Below are 17,424 nucleotides of genomic sequence, written 5' to 3'. Positions count from 1 at the left end.
GTCATTCATAAATACATGCTCATGATATAGTCGGAATCTTACTATCATGTCTTAGGAATATGGAAAGGCTTATTTTAGTTTTTAGGCCATTTGCTGCAGGTAATGTCATTCATTGGTTGATGACGTCAGTGACGTGATGCCATTGTTCCTTAAGAAGTAGCGATGTTACGTGGCAGATTTATAAGGTGTTCATTTCACTGACATCTAGGCGACCTGACACAGAAAAATATACTAGGCTTTCACACCGTCAAGTGTACCGCAAACATGTGCAAGGATAAGATATTGCACAGGTTGTCTATGGCGGTGGATGTGTTTGTCATGAACTTCAAGCTACATCGGACAAGTAGCTGAAAACGGTTAGCAGCAGTATGGGGACACGATGAGAGCCACTCAGCCAAGTCCCAGAATCGGAGCACCTGAACCCAGTGTAGTTGACACTACAATGAATTTTGTTATGAAAATGACAATCACCCTCCTTATCAAGCCACGACACAGTTTTATTAAAAACTTTATTTGGCCGCAAAAAGTACATGTTATTTCAACAAAAGTTCCTGTGACATTGAAAAAAGATTTAATGCAATGTTATGTTTATGAAACAATTTCGGTTTGCAACAGATAAAATACTCCTGTAAGTGTTCAAATGGTTTAATTTGCCATACTGACTTCGGAAAATGCGTGATCTCATTAAAAAACATAAACATGACAAAATGTCAATTTACAAATCAATAGCGTGTGTGCCAGCAACACGTCTTCGTCTCATGGAATGGACCAGTCCTGTGGGATATCTGTCAATATCAGCTGGAGCATGTTTCGAAGTTCCTGGAGTGTCTGTGGAACACGTGGTTGACGTCGAAGGCGCCGATCCATCTCATCCCTCATGTGCTCGATTGGTGAGAGATCAGGGGAGCCAGCCGGCCAGGGGATGACATTCACGTTGTTTTGTTGAAGAGAATCCTGAACAAGTCGAGCAATATGAGGCCGGGCGTTGTCATGTTGAAAGGTAATACCTGGGCCATGACGACGCAAAAACGGTAGAACAACAGGGCCAATGATCTCGTCGCGGTAGCGTTGTCCATTCAGATTTCCCTCTACCACTATCAAACGGGTCCTCTGTCTTGCTGTAATCCCACCCCATACCCTAACGCTGCCGCCCCCGTACCGATCTTCTTCCATGACACAATGATTGACGTAACGTTCACCTCGACGTCGGTGCACTCGAATCCGTCCATCGCTGTGGCTGAGGTGCATGGCCGTCCAGCGTAGACGCTGTCTGCACCACTGTAGACGTGCGTGACGGTGGTTTCCCGTCAAAATGGCACGTCTGGTGGCTATTCTGGCGACAATTCCTGCACATCTGAGGCGACGACGTACGGTTTGTGAAGATATTCGTCGGAGGCCAGGGATGCTTCTTGCAGTCACTGTTGCTGGCTGGAATCGATGTCGTAGGTGTGTTGTTCGAATCCAATTGTCTTGTCGATTATTGGTTACGCGTGGCCTGCCACTCCGAGGATGGTCTCTGACTGAATTCGTCTGTTTCCAACGTTGCCATAAACACCAAATGGTGTTTCTGTGGACGTTAAATTGTCTTGCAACATCACGTTGACTCGATCCTGCTTCAAGCATACCAATGGCTGGCAGACGCTCATTTTCGGAGAGGCGTGGCATTTCGTAATGTTGAATAATTGCGTAATTTTGTTGTTTTTCTGAGTGGTTGATGCTAAACGATGCATATGGAATCCCGTTAACGCACGTCTTTATACCCATTCTTGGCTAGTGAAATGCATTGGGCTTGCAATAAAGTCAACTTTCGCATGGAATGCAGGCTTTTCTGTAGCAGTTGCGTTTTTGTGACTTGATTCCATACATGTACTACAATATTGAAAACCAAACTTTACTTGTTTGAAAAATACACTAAAATATAGGTGTCGCTTTTGTTGTTGAGTATATACTCTTATTTAAGTGTCCATAGTTGTTTGTTTTATTCGCGATTTGTAAACATGGCCAAGTACACCAAAATGTGATAATGATATATTTAAAAAAGCAGGGCAACCATGCCATTTTGAAAATATCAAAATTATGAGAAGCATCTTTTTTGGCGGTATTACACACAAAAAGATTCAGTGATATATGCCAGATAAAGGACTCTTCGACCCTTAATGTAAAATCATCCTTGGATGCAAAACAAAAACCCAATAAAGGTAAAAATATAACCCTACTATATGTAAAACTGTAGTGATTTTATTTTTGGATCGTACATTGCTAGCCTCGCAGCCACATAGTAGTTCTTCACCCTATAGCCTCGCAGCCACATAGTAGTTCTTCACCCTATAGCCTCGCAGCCTAAGAGTAGTTCTTCCCCCTAAAGCCTCGCAACCACATAGTAGTTCTTCACCCTATAGCCTCGCAGCCACATAGTAGTTCTTCACCCTATAGCCTCGCAGCCTAAGAGTAGTTCTTCCCCCTAAAGCCTCGCAACCACATAGTAGTTCTTCACCCTATAGCCTCGCAGCCACAGAGTAGTTCTTCACCTATAGCCTCGCAGCCACATAGTAGTTCTTCACCTATAGCCTCGCAGCCACAGAGTTGTACTTCACCCTATAGCCTCGCAGCCATAGAGTAAATCTTCACCCTGTAGCCTCACCACAAGTCATCTCGGTACGGAGCGCCATTTACCCATCGGGATTCGACCCCGAAACGTTCAGGTTCGAAATCGAACTCCCTCACAACTGTGCTATTCAGTCCCGTCTGAGCAATTTGGAGGACCGACTTGATCGAGCAATTTGGAAATGTGAGCTAACAGGGGACGGTAGGCTTTAATTTGGTTGGTACGGGTTGGGGGAGGGTGTTGACTGTATTCGCCGATATTTGGAGCGATTACCACCCAATACATGTCCACCCAAAGCTTATGTGCAAGTCCCTGAAGAGGGGCGCCCATTTATCTCTAACGAGGTGTGCAGACGGTTCAAACATGATGGCCTTCTTCTCAGTTTCTGACCGTCACCACGGTGTACAGACGGTTCAAATATAATGACCTTCCTCTGTGTTTCTGACCTTCACCACAGTGTAAAGACTGTTCAAATATGATGACCTTCCTCTGTGTTTCTGACCTTCACCACGGTGTAGAGACCGTTCAAACATGATGACCTTCCTCTTTGTTTCTGACCTTCACCACAGTGTAAAGACCGTTCAAACATGATGACCTTCCTCTTTGTTTCTGACTTTCACCGCGGTGTAGAGACCGTTCAAACATGATGACCTTCCTCTGTGTTTCTGACCTTCACCACGGTGTAGAGACCGTTCAAACATGATGACCTTCCTCTTTGTTTCTGACTTTCACCACGGTGTAGAGACCGTTCAAACATGATGACCTTCCTCTTTGTTTCTGACCTTCACCACAGTGTAAAGACCGTTCAAACATGATGACCTTCCTCTTTGTTTCTGACTTTCACCACGGTGTAGAGACCGTTCAAACATGATGACCTTCCTCTTTGTTTCTGACTTTCACCACGGTGTAGAGACCGTTCAAACATGATGACCTTCCTCTTTGTTTCTGACTTTCACCACGGTGTAGAGACCGTTCAAACATGATGACCTTCCTCTTTGTTTCTGACCTTCACCACAGTGTAAAGACCGTTCAAACATGATGACCTTCCTCTTTGTTTCTGACTTTCACCACGGTGTAGAGACCGTTCAAACATGATGACCTTCCTCTTTGTTTCTGACTTTCACCACGGTGTAGAGACCGTTCAAACATGATGACCTTCCTCTTTGTTTCTGACCTTCACCACAGTGTAAAGACCGTTCAAACATGATGACCTTCCTCTTTGTTTCTGACTTTCACCACGGTGTAGAGACCGTTCAAACATGATGACCTTCCTCTTTGTTTCTGACTTTCACCACGGTGTAGAGACCGTTCAAACATGATGACCTTCCTCTTTGTTTCTGACCTTCACCACAGTGTAAAGACCGTTCAAACATGATGACCTTCCTCTTTGTTTCTGACTTTCACCACGGTGTAGAGACCGTTCAAACATGATGACCTTCCTCTTTGTTTCTGACTTTCACCACGGTGTAGAGACCGTTCAAACATGATGACCTTCCTCTTTGTTTCTGACTTTCACCACGGTGTAGAGACCGTTCAAACATGATGACCTTCCTCTTTGTTTCTGACCTTCACCACGGTGTAGAGACCGTTCAAACATGATGACCTTCCTCTTTGTTTCTGACTTTCACCACAGTGTAAAGACTGTTCAAATATGATGACCTTCCTCTGTGTTTCTGACCTTCACCACGGTGTAGAGACCGTTCAAACATGATGACCTTCCTCTTTGTTTCTGACCTTCACCACAGTGTAAAGACCGTTCAAACATGATGACCTTCCTCTTTGTTTCTGACTTTCACCGCGGTGTAGAGACCGTTCAAACATGATGACCTTCCTCTGTGTTTCTGACCTTCACCACGGTGTAGAGACCGTTCAAACATGATGACCTTCCTCTTTGTTTCTGACTTTCACCACGGTGTAGAGACCGTTCAAACATGATGACCTTCCTCTTTGTTTCTGACCTTCACCACAGTGTAAAGACCGTTCAAACATGATGACCTTCCTCTTTGTTTCTGACTTTCACCACGGTGTAGAGACCGTTCAAACATGATGACCTTCCTCTTTGTTTCTGACTTTCACCACGGTGTAGAGACCGTTCAAACATGATGACCTTCCTCTTTGTTTCTGACTTTCACCACGGTGTAGAGACCGTTCAAACATGATGACCTTCCTCTGTGTTTCTGACCTTCACCACGGTGTAGAGACCGTTCAAACATGATGACCTTCCTCTTTGTTTCTGACCTTCACCACAGTGTAAAGACCGTTCAAACATGATGACCTTCCTCTTTGTTTCTGACTTTCACCACGGTGTAGAGACCGTTCAAACATGATGACCTTCCTCTGTGTTTCTGACCTTCACCACGGTGTAGAGACCGTTCAAACATGATGACCTTCCTCTTTGTTTCTGACTTTCACCACGGTGTAGAGACCGTTCAAACATGATGACCTTCCTCTTTGTTTCTGACCTTCACCACAGTGTAAAGACCGTTCAAACATGATGACCTTCCTCTTTGTTTCTGACTTTCACCACGGTGTAGAGACCGTTCAAACATGATGACCTTCCTCTTTGTTTCTGACTTTCACCACGGTGTAGAGACCGTTCAAACATGATGACCTTCCTCTTTGTTTCTGACCTTCACCACAGTGTAAAGACCGTTCAAACATGATGACCTTCCTCTTTGTTTCTGACTTTCACCACGGTGTAGAGACCGTTCAAACATGATGACCTTCCTCTTTGTTTCTGACTTTCACCACGGTGTAGAGACCGTTCAAACATGATGACCTTCCTCTTTGTTTCTGACCTTCACCACAGTGTAAAGACCGTTCAAACATGATGACCTTCCTCTTTGTTTCTGACTTTCACCACGGTGTAGAGACCGTTCAAACATGATGACCTTCCTCTTTGTTTCTGACCTTCACCACGGTGTAGAGACCGTTCAAACATGATGACCTTCCTCTTTGTTTCTGACTTTCACCACGGTGTAGAGACCGTTCAAACATGATGACCTTCCTCTTTGTTTCTGACTTTCACCACGGTGTAGAGACCGTTCAAACATGATGACCTTCCTCTTTGTTTCTGACCTTCGACACAGTGCAAAGACCGTTCAAACATGATAACCTTCTTCTCTGTTTCTGACCCCAACCACAGTGTAGAGACCGTTCAAACATGATGACCTTCTTCTCTGTTTCTGACCTTCACCACGGTGTAGAGACCGTTCAAACACAATAACCTTCTTCTCTGTTTCTGACCCCTACCACGGTGTAGAGACCGTTCAAACATGATGAACTTTCTCTCTTTTTCATCAGTGTAAAAACTGTTCAAACATGATGACCTTCCTCTTTGTTTCTGACCTTCGACACAGTGTAAAGACTGTTCCAATATAATGACCTTCCTCTGTGTTTCTGACCTTCACCACGGTGTAGAAACCGTTCACACGTGATAACCTTCCTCTCTGTTTCTGACCTCAACCACAGTGTAGAAACCGTTCAAACATGATGACCGTCTTCTCTGTTTCTGACTTTCACAATGTTGTGCAGGCTGTTCAAACATGATGACCTCTCTCTGTGTCTCTACACTGCTACACATATGCAGAAGACATATGTGATAAGTTTACACACCTTTCTCATTATTGTTGAGTAAAATAGATATAAGACATGAGGTTATACGTAGCAGATCTGGCCTTGTCATCATGACTACATCAGTCATTGATGCAGTGAACTCCCATCTGTCAGTGATTGCCCCTTTTCACCCATGCTGGTGTCTTTCACCAAAGTGGTAACCCGCATCAATTCAGGCTTTCCTCCATTTGAGACGCCGTGATATAACTGGAATTGTTCAAAGTGGCGTTACACCCAGCTACTCACTTACACATGAACATTTAGCTGTACCCTGGAGAACACATCTGAGTGCTGTTGTCGACAACATATGACGGGTACATGTTCTCATAGAAACAACTAGTTCTCACATGAGCTCATTGTCAAGACGCTAGCTGCACTTGTAGGACAACTGATCGAAAGGCATCTCAATCTGTAGAAATGGGCCCGTTAACATGTCCATCTGATCCAGAAAGAGTCGTCAGAATAAAACGCCTTCCCATCTGTCACTCTTCCTATTTGTGTAATATTTAAAAAATTCACGTTCACACGTGTCCGTAAGTCACAGGTTTCTCCCTTAAAATATAATCTGTTCGAAATAGCCTCCTCCCACACAATCTCCTCTTTCAGTAATACTCTTCTCCCACACTATCTCGTCTGTCAGTTTTAAACTCCTCCCATACAAATGTGTCTAACCGTTATAAACTCCTCCCATAAAAATGTGTCTAACCGTTATAAACTCCTCCCATACAAATGTGTCTAACCGTTATAAACTCCTCCCATACAAATGTGTCTAACCGTTATAAACTCCTCCCATACAAATGTGTCTAACCGTTATAAACTCCTCCCATACAAATGTGTCTAACCGTTACAAACTCCTCCCACACAAATGTGTCTAACCGTTATAAACTCCCCCCATTCAAATGTGTCTAGCCGTTATGGGCTTCTCCCATACAAATGTGTCTAGCCGTTATGAGCTTCTCCCATACAAATGTGTCTAACCGTTATAAGCTCCTCCCACACAAATGTGTCTAACCGTTAAGAGCTTCTCCCATACAAATGTGTCTAACCGTTAAGAGCTCCTCCCATACAAATGTGTCTAGCCGTTATGAGCTTCTCCCATACAAATGTGTCTAACCGTTATAAGCTCCCCCCACACAAATGTGTCTAACCGTTAAGAGCTCCTCCCATACAAATGTGTCTAGCCGTTAAGAGCTCCTCCCATACAAATGTGTCTAACCGTTATGAGCTTCTCCCATACAAATGTGTCTAACCGTTATAAGCTCCCCCCACACAAATGTGTCTAGCCGTTAAGAGCTTCTCCCATACAAATATGTCTAACCGTTATAAGCTCCTCCAATACAAATGTGTCTAACCGTTATAAGCTCCTCCCATACAAATGTGTCTAACCGTTATAAACTCCTCCCATACAAATGTGTCTAACCGTTATAAACTCCTCCCATACAAATGTGTCTAGCCGTTATGAGCTTCTCCAATACAAATGTGTCTAACCGTTATAAACTCCTCCCATACAAATGTGTCTAACCGTTATTAGCTCCTCCCAAACAAAAGGGTCTCACTGTTTTAGCTCCTGCAATTCATCTCCATGTCTATCAGCTTTTCTAAAAAGGTCTTTGTCTTGACGTCTGTCAGCTGAAACGCAGTAGTGTAAAGTTAGTGACTTAATTGTTGCTCCCATCTCACGGCGCCTGTGGGCATGTTTTGTTGCCCCGCCACTAACACCGCGCGCCACAACAGGTGTGTCTGTACACTGCTTCTGTGTTAAGTCGAAAATAGACAAAAGGAAGGCACTAACGCCAGCAATGAATTCAGTGGCGCTGAATGCATTTTTCTCGAAATATATTCGGATTTCTGTATTCAAAGATCCTTTCAAAGAGCTGTTATCGATCGCTCGTCAATGTGAGGGCTAGCACGTATTCACGCACGCAAACAGATTGAGTCCATATATTGTCCATTGCACAACAAAATACACTCTGAATTAAGACTCGATAAAAGAGCCTCCACAAACCTTCCACATATTGCGACAGACCGACGTCTACGTAATAGATATCTACTGATTTAACGACGGAGAGAGCCCTACCCCTCAAGTGTTACGTGGATGAGCCCGTCATGATGGCTGCCGACCCACCAGGAATCCTTGACTGACCCTCTAAAGTCGACAGTGAGCGGGTGTAAGGCTGGAGCTGCGTGGGTGAGTGCTGCATCTGAGGGGGTAGGGGACGGGGGGTCAAGTCGCACAGCTTCACCCCCGAGGTCGATCACTATCAGCCCCTCAGCGCTATGCCAACGCGCTACAGCTGGGGATGCTTGGGTTAGTCTAAAATTAGTTTCAGGGGTAACAGGTTTAGTTTGATTACATCACAGTTGGGCAATAACGCTCGCCATCAACTTGTTCCTGCGACGCTCCGGTCGTCATGGCGTCGTGGTCAGTACAATCGGTACATGCTTCAACATGCAGTGCTACTGTGTCTTGTGTACCTGGTGCACTGGGATTACACTGGAGACGTTGTCATATGTACCCGATGCACGGTGATTACACTGGAGACGTTGTCATATGTACCCGATGCACGGTGATTACACTGGAGACGTTGTCATATGTACCTGATGCACGGTGATTACAGCAGAGACGTTGTCATAAGTACCTCATACATGGTGAATACAGCAGACACGTTGTCATATGTACCTGATGCACGGTGATTACACTGGAGACGTTGTCATATGTACCTGATGCACGGTGATTACAGCAGAGACGTTGTCCTCTGTACCTGATGCACGGTGATTACAGCAGTGACGTTGTCATATGTATCTGATGCACGGTGATTACACTGGAGACGTTGTCATATGTACCTGATGCACGGTGATTACACTGGAGACGTTGTCCTCTGTACCTGATGCACGGTGATTACAGCAGAGACGTTGTCATATGTACCTGATGTACGGTGATTACACAGGAGACGTTGTCATATGTACCTGATGCACGGTGATTACACTGGAGACGTTGTCCTCTGTACCTGATGCACGGTGATTACAACAGAGACGTTGTCCTCTGTACCTGATGCACGGTGATTACACTGGAGACGGTGTCCTCTGTACCTGATGCACGGTGATTACACTGGAGACGTTGTCATATGTACCCGATGCACGGTGATTACACTGGAGACGTTGTCATATGTACCTGATGCACGGTGATTACACTGGAGACGTTGTCCTCTGTACCTGATGCACGGTGATTACAGCAGAGACGTTGTCATATGTATCTGATGCACGGTGATTACACTGGAGACGTTGTCATATGTACCCGATGCACGGTGATTACACTGGAGACGTTGTCATATGTACCTGATGCACGGTGATTACACTGGAGACGTTGTCCTCTGTACCTGATGCACGGTGATTACAGCAGAGACGTTGTCATATGTACCTGATGTACGGTGATTACACTGGAGACGTTGTCATATGTACCTGATGCACGGTGATTACACTGGAGACGTTGTCCTCTGTACCTGATGCACGGTGATTACAACAGAGACGTTGTCCTCTGTACCTGATGCACGGTGATTACAGCAGAGACGTTGTCCTCTGTACCTGATGCACGGTGATTACACTGGAGACGTTGTCATATGTACCTGATTCACGGTGATTACAGCAGAGACGTTGTCCTCTGTACCTGATGCACGGTGATTACAGCAGTGACGTTGTCATATGTACCCGATGCACGGTGATTACACTGGAGACGTTGTCATATGTACCTGATGCACGGTGATTACACTGGAGACGTTGTCCTCTGTACCTGATGCACGGTGATTACAGCAGAGACGTTGTCATATGTATCTGATGCACGGTGATTACACTGGAGACGTTGTCATATGTACCCGATGCACGGTGATTACACTGGAGACGTTGTCATATGTACCTGATGCACGGTGATTACACTGGAGACGTTGTCATAAGTACCTCATACATGGTGAATACAGCAGACACGTTGTCATATGTATCTGATGCACGGTGATTACACTGGAGACGTTGTCATATGTACCTGGTGCACGGTGATTACACTGGAGACGTTGTCATATGTACCCGATGCACGGTGATTACACTGGAGACGTTGTCATATGTACCTGATGCACGGTGATAACAGCAGAGACGTTGTCCTCTGTACCTGATGCACGGTGATTACAGCAGAGACGTTGTCATATGTACCTGATGCACGGTGATTATAGCAGAGACGTTTTCATATGTACCTGGTGCACGGTGATTACACTGGAGACGTTGTCCTCTGTACCTGATGCACGGTAATTACACTGGAGACGTTGTCATATGTACCTGGTGCATGGAGATTACACCGGAGACAGGTTGTGTCTGATGATATGATGAAAACATAAATACCGTGATTTAGTGACTGTGTGTGCGTGCGTGTGGGTGGGTGTTGTTGTTTTTGTTGTTGTTGTTTTACGCCGCACTCACACTTGGTGTACAACCAACTTGTGTACAACAAACATGTGTACAACTAACTCGTGTACAACCAACTTGTGTAAACCCAACACGTGTACATCCAACATGTGTACAACCAACTCGTGCATAACCAACTCGTGTACAACCACCTCGTGTACAACCAACTCATATACAATCAACACGTGTACAATCAAAAGGTGTAAACCAACATGTGTACAACCAACTCGTGTACAATCAACACGTGTACAAAAAACACTTGTACAACCAACACTTGTACAATCAAAAGGTGTACAACCAACATGTGTACAACCAACTCGTGTACAACCAACTCGTGTACACCCAACTCGTGTACAATCAACACGTGTACAAAAAACACTTGTACAACCAACACTTGTACAATCAAAAGGTGTACAACCAACATGTGTACAACCAACTCGTGTACAACCAACTCGTGTACACCCAACTCGTGTACAATCAACACGTGTATAACCAACTCGTGTATAACCAACACGTGTACAACCAACTCGTGTACAACCAACTCGTCTACAACCAACATTGTATAACCAACTCGTGTACAATCAACACATGTTCAACCAACATGTGTACAACCAACTGGTACAACCAACATGTGTACAACCAACTCGTGTACATCCAACATGTGTACACACAACTCGTGTACAACCAACTCGTGTACAACCAACATGTGTACAAACAACTCGTGTACAGCCAACATGTGTACAACCAACTGGTACAACCAACATGTGTACAACCAACTCATGTACAACCAACATGTGTACAACCAACATGTGTACAACCAACTCGTGTACAACCAACTCGTGTACACCCAACTCGTGTACAATCAACACGTGTATAACCAACTCGTGTATAACCAGCACGTGTACAACCAACTCGTGTACAACCAACTCGTCTACAACCAACATTGTACAACCAACTCGTGTACAATCAACACATGTTCAACCAACATGTGTACAACCAACTGGTACAACCAACATGTGTACAACCAACTCGTGTACAACCAACATGTGTACAAACAACTCGTGTACAACCAACTCGTGTACAACCAACATGTGTACAAACAACTCGTGTACAGCCAACATGTGTACAACCAACTGGTACAACCAACATGTGTACAACCAACTCGTGTACAACCAACATGTGTACAACCAACATGTGTACAAACAACTCGTGTACAACCAACTCGTGCACAACCAACATGTGTACAGAGAACTCGTATACAACCAAATCGTCTACAAACAACTTTGTACAACCGACTCGTGTACAATCAACACGTGTTCACCCAACATGTGTACAACCAACTCGTGTACAATCGACACGTGTACAGCCAACTCGTGTACAACCAACTCATGTACAACCAACTCGTGTACAACCAACACGTGTACAACCAATATGTGTACATCCAACTCATGTACAACCAGCTCGTGTACAACCAACATGTGTACTAACAACTCGTGTACAACCAACACGTGTACAACCAACTCGTGTACAGCCAACATGTGTACAACCAACTCGTGTACAACCAAACGTGTACAACCAACATGTGTACAACCAACTCGTGTATAACCAACTGGTGTACAACCAACTCGTGTATAACCAACTGGTGTACAACCAACTCGTGAATAACCAACTTGTGTACAACCAACTCGTGTACAACCAACTCGTGTACAACCAACTCGTGTACAACCAACTCGTGTACAACCAACTCCTTACAATCAGCACGTGTACAAGTAACTCGTGAATAACCAACTCGTTGTATAACCAACTCGTGAACAACCAACTCGTGTACAACCAACTCGTGTACAATCAATTCCTTACAATCAGCACGTGTACAAGTAACTCGTGTACAACCAACACGTGTATAACCAACTTGTGTACAACCAACTCCTTACAATCAGTAACTCGTGTACAACCATTTCGTGTATAACCAACTCGTGTACAACCAACACGTGTATAACCAACTCGTGTACAACCAACATTATACATCCAACTCGTGTACAATCAACACGTGTACAACCAACACGTGTACAACTAACTGGTGTACAACCAACTGGTGTACAACCGTCCTCACTAAGTTACTGTAGTCCGCTCTAAGTTTCTGTATTTCCTCACTAAGTTATTGTACATCCTCACTAAGTTACTGTACATCCTCACTAAGTTACTATACATCCTCACTAAGTTACTGTACATCCTCACTAAGTTACTATACATCCTCACTAAGTATCTGTACATCCTCACTAAGTTACCATACATCCTCACTAAGTTACTATACATCCTCACTAAGTTACTGTACGTCTTCACTAAGTTACTATACATCCTCACTAAGTATTTGTACATCCTCACTAAGTTACTATACATCCTCACTAAGTATCTGTACATCCTCACTAAGTTACTATACATCCTCACTAAGTTACTATACATCCTCACTAAGTTACTATACATCCTCACTAAGTTACTATACATCCTCACTAAGTATATGTACATCCTCACTAAGTTACTGTACATCCTCACTAAGTTATTGTACATCCTCACTAAGTTACTATACATCCTCACTAAGTTACTGTACATCCTCACTAAGTTATTGTACATCCTCACTAAGTTACTATACATCCTCACTAAGTATATGTACATCCTCACTAAGTTACTGTACATCCTCACTAAGTTATTGTACATCCTCACTAAGTTACTGTACATCCTCACTAAGTTACTGTACATCCTCACTAAGTTATTGTACATCCTCACTAAGTTACTATACATCCTCACTAAGTATCTGTACATCCTCACTAAGTTACTATACATCCTCACTAAGTTACTATACATCCTCACTAAGTTACTGTACGTCCTCACTAAGTTATTGTACATCCTCACTAAGTATCTGTACATCCTCACTAAGTTACTGTACATCCTCACTAAGTATCTGTACATCCTCACTAAGTTACTATACATCCTCACTAAGTTACTGTACATCCTCACTAAGTTACTGTACGTCCTCACTAAGTTACTATACATCCTCACTAAGTTACTGTACATCCTCACTAAGTTACTATACATCCTCACTAAGTTACTATATATCCTCACTAAGTTACTGTACATCCTCACTAAGTTACTGTACGTCCTCACTACGTTATTATACATCCTCACTAAGTATCTGTACATCCTCACTAAGTTACTATACATCCTCACTAAGTTACTGTACGTCCTCACTAAGTTACTGTATGTCCTCACTAAGTTACTGTACATCCTCACTAAGTTACTGTACGTCCTCACTAAGTTATTATACATCCTCACTAAGTTACTATACATCCTCACTAAGTTACTGTACGTCCTCACTAAGTTACTGTACATCCTCACTAAGTTACTGTACATCCTCACTAAGTTACTATACATCCTCACTAAGTTACTGTACATCCTCACTAAGTTACTGTACGTCCTCACTAAGTTACTGTATGTCCTCACTAAGTTACTGTACGTCCTCACTAAGTTACTGTATGTCCTCACTAAGTTACCGTACGTCCTCACTTAGTTACTGTACGTCCTCACTATGTTACTGTACATCCTCACTATGTTACTGTACATCCTCACTATGTTACTGTACGTCCTCACTAAGTTACTGTACGTCCTCACTAAGTTACTGTACGTCCTCACTAAGTTACTGTACGTGTGCTGCACATTTTTCCAGGCGCACCATGTTAGGACATCCTTCTGATCGCCGTGGACGACCTTGCCAGTGATGGACGTCCCCGTGCCGCCATATTCCACTGTCCAGCACAGTCGCCCCTCCTACCTCGACCCTCCACCGTCTTACGATGAAGCCGTGTACGGTTTCACGGCCACGCCAATCACCACGGCCCCCATAACTCCGTCAGCGATCTCACCGGCCAGGGAAGGCGTTCACAGGTCTACAGGAGATGCGAGGCGCATGCGCAATACGCCTTCTACTGCCATTGAAGACGCCGCTCGGGTCCCGATAATGTCGGAAGTGACGTCACAGCAGATTCGGAACTCAACTCATCTCAGCAATCACCCAGAAGGCGTGTTAATGATATACCCCGGTCACGTGGAACAAACTCGCGTGAGTAAAGGGGTCTGATTTGGGGCAATCTAGAGTTTGGTAGTTTTTTTGTCAGTTATGAAATGGAATGGGTACATGTGTTAAATTCAGACCTCAGTAGGCCCCTCCATAGTATTTACAACAAATAAGTATAATTATCAAAATAAAAGAATTTAGGGAATAAAAGATTGCTACGGGCACCTGTCGTGGTGTATTGAGATGCGGCGACGCCAATCTGTGATACATTTGTTTGATAAATAACATTGCTACGGGCACCTGTCGTGATGTATTGAGATGCGGCGACGCCAATCTGTGATACATTTGTTTGATAAATAACATTGCTACGGGCGCCTGTCGTGATGTATTGAGATGCGGCGACGCCAATCTGTGATACATTTAGTTGATAAATAACATTTCTACGGGCACCTGTCGTGGTGTATTGAGATGCGGCGACGCCAATCTGTGATCCACTTAGATACATATAAGACTCGATGGACGTCTCCAATAAGTAACAATATCTGTAAAATGCATTCAAAACAAAGTTACAAAATGTCATTGTAAACACGCATTGCTCTCTCTCTCTCTCTCTCTCTCTCTCTCTCTCTCTCGCATGAACTCTCAAATGTCACTACCATAAGTTAAACTTAGCGCTATGTTCTCTTTGTTTTCTTATCATAGACTCAGTAGACATAAGTGTTCTGCTTACCTCTTCCGTTAGATATTATCCTCTGTGTGTATACAACGTTTAATGGTGTCTTCTACTTATGTCAACAGAATAACAACAGTCGCAGACATCGCTCCGGCCCTGGGCAACCCACCTCCCGTGCCATGACGAGGCTGCTGATCGTGGGAGCAGTGCTGACAGTGTTGATGGTGTTGGCGGGGTTTGTGGTGGGCATCGTCACCAGGGACCCTATTCACGACAAATCGGATGATGATACCGAGTGGAGGTCAACAACACGACCTTGATCTCTGTAGTATACATAATGACCTTGACCGATGCTTCTCGTTCGGAAGTGGCTAGCCGGAGGAGACAAGAGACGTTAGTGCGTTGACCTTGATATTCAACCTTTACCTTGCACCAGAAACAACCTTACACCTGCTGGTGTACGCGACCTCTCGTCTGGCATTGATGACCTCTCGTGCACATCAACAGACCGCCACATATCCGTCCACTTCTTCTTCTTCAGCTGGTTGACAGTTCGGACTGCGCATCGGCAACTTGTGATATGAAGAGATGGAGCCTAGCTTAATCTATTCTTCCGCGTGTTGTCTGGACATGACTGATCGCACAGGTCTTCCAACAACCGCAGCAATCGCGAGATGGCCATGCAGACCCCAGCATGATTCTGATATGTTCCTGGTTATCAATAGATGATCTTGGTGATCCACTGTTCTAGATGATGTTCTGGCGGAATCCGTTATGTCCGATCTTCCCGTAGCAAGGGAGTTAAATGACTAGGCTGGAATTTCGTTGCTCGATCGTAGCGTCACCAGTGGCTATTACGAGTTATTGACCAATCAGATTCCACCTCGCATATCACTTGCCTTTGCATCAAACAAGATGGCGGCGCCCAGTTAAGACGATCTAACCAATAGTCAGGAACTCTTTTGTATTTGGAAAATATCTGGCGACGTCCATTAACGGTACACACCCTTTGCAAATCCTGCAGTCGACGGAAATCTACACGTTGAAATTAGTGCTGTTTACGAACCGGGTGTCTAGTTTGTTACGCGATTTTAATTGAACTATGCACAAACTCGTTAGTCCAGCCAAAACTCCGAAATTCTAGCCTTGTTCAGCAAGTGTGGATGGAAACTGGATTACTATAGTCAGTTAACTCCCTTGCATCCATTCCCCGGCGTTCCCAACATCCGTTCCCAAGTGTTCCCCCACATCCGTTCCCCACATCCATTCCCCAGTGTTTCACACAATCATTCACCATTGTTCCCCCACATACGTTCCTCAATGTTCCCCACATCCGTTCCCCACATCCGTTCCCCAGTCTTCCCCACATCCATTCCCCACATCCATGCCCCACATCCGTTCCCCAGTGTCCCCCACATCCATTCCCCACATCCGTTCCCCACATTCACATCCGTTCCTCACATCCACATCCGTTCCTCACTGTTCCCCACATCCGTTCCCCAGTGTTCCCAACATCCGTTCCTCACTGTTCCCCACATCCATTCCCCACATCCGTTCCCAAGTGTTCCCCACATCCGTTCCTCACTGTTCCCCACATCCGTTCCTCACTGTTCGCCACATCCGTTCCTCACTGTTGCCCACATCTGTTCCTCACTGTTCCCCACATCCGTTCCTCACTGTTCGCCACATCCGTTCCCCACATCCATTCCCCGGCGTTCCACACAACCATTCCCCAGTGTTCCCCACATCCGTTCCTCACTGTTCCCCACATCCATTCCCCAATGTTCCCCACATCCGTTCCCAAGTGTTCCCCACATCCGTTCCTCACTGTTCGCCACATCCGTTCCCCAGTGTTCCCAACATCCGTTCCTCACTGTTCCCCACATCCGTTCCTCACTGTTCCCCACATCTGTTCCCCAAATCCATTCCCCGGCGTTCCACACAACCGTTTGTCACTGTTCCCCACATCCGTTCCTCACTGTTCCCCACATCCATTTCCCGGCGTTCCACACAACCGTT

The 17,424-nt window shown here is 44.8% G+C and overlaps 1 protein-coding gene across 1 annotated transcript; it reads left to right on the top strand.

Annotated features, from left to right (window-relative positions):
* Positions 1–8,317: 8,317 nt before the first annotated feature.
* Positions 8,318–16,742, top strand: LOC139450135 (uncharacterized). The gene is made up of 3 exons (XM_071231798.1): positions 8,318–8,408; positions 14,385–14,777; positions 15,531–16,742. Exons 2-3 carry the CDS (start codon positions 14,436–14,438, stop codon positions 15,723–15,725), a joined length of 537 nt encoding a protein of 178 aa, XP_071087899.1. The 5' UTR covers positions 8,318–8,408; positions 14,385–14,435; the 3' UTR covers positions 15,726–16,742.
* The last annotated feature ends 682 nt before the right edge of the window (positions 16,743–17,424 follow it).

Source organism: Haliotis cracherodii, unplaced genomic scaffold (genome assembly GCF_022045235.1).
Source record: "Haliotis cracherodii isolate W230 unplaced genomic scaffold, xgHalCrac1.p SCAF_8, whole genome shotgun sequence".
Lineage (NCBI taxonomy): Eukaryota > Metazoa > Mollusca > Gastropoda > Lepetellida > Haliotidae > Haliotis > Haliotis cracherodii.
Note: the sequence above shows the minus strand (reverse complement) of the source record. Positions and strands in the feature narration are given on the sequence as shown.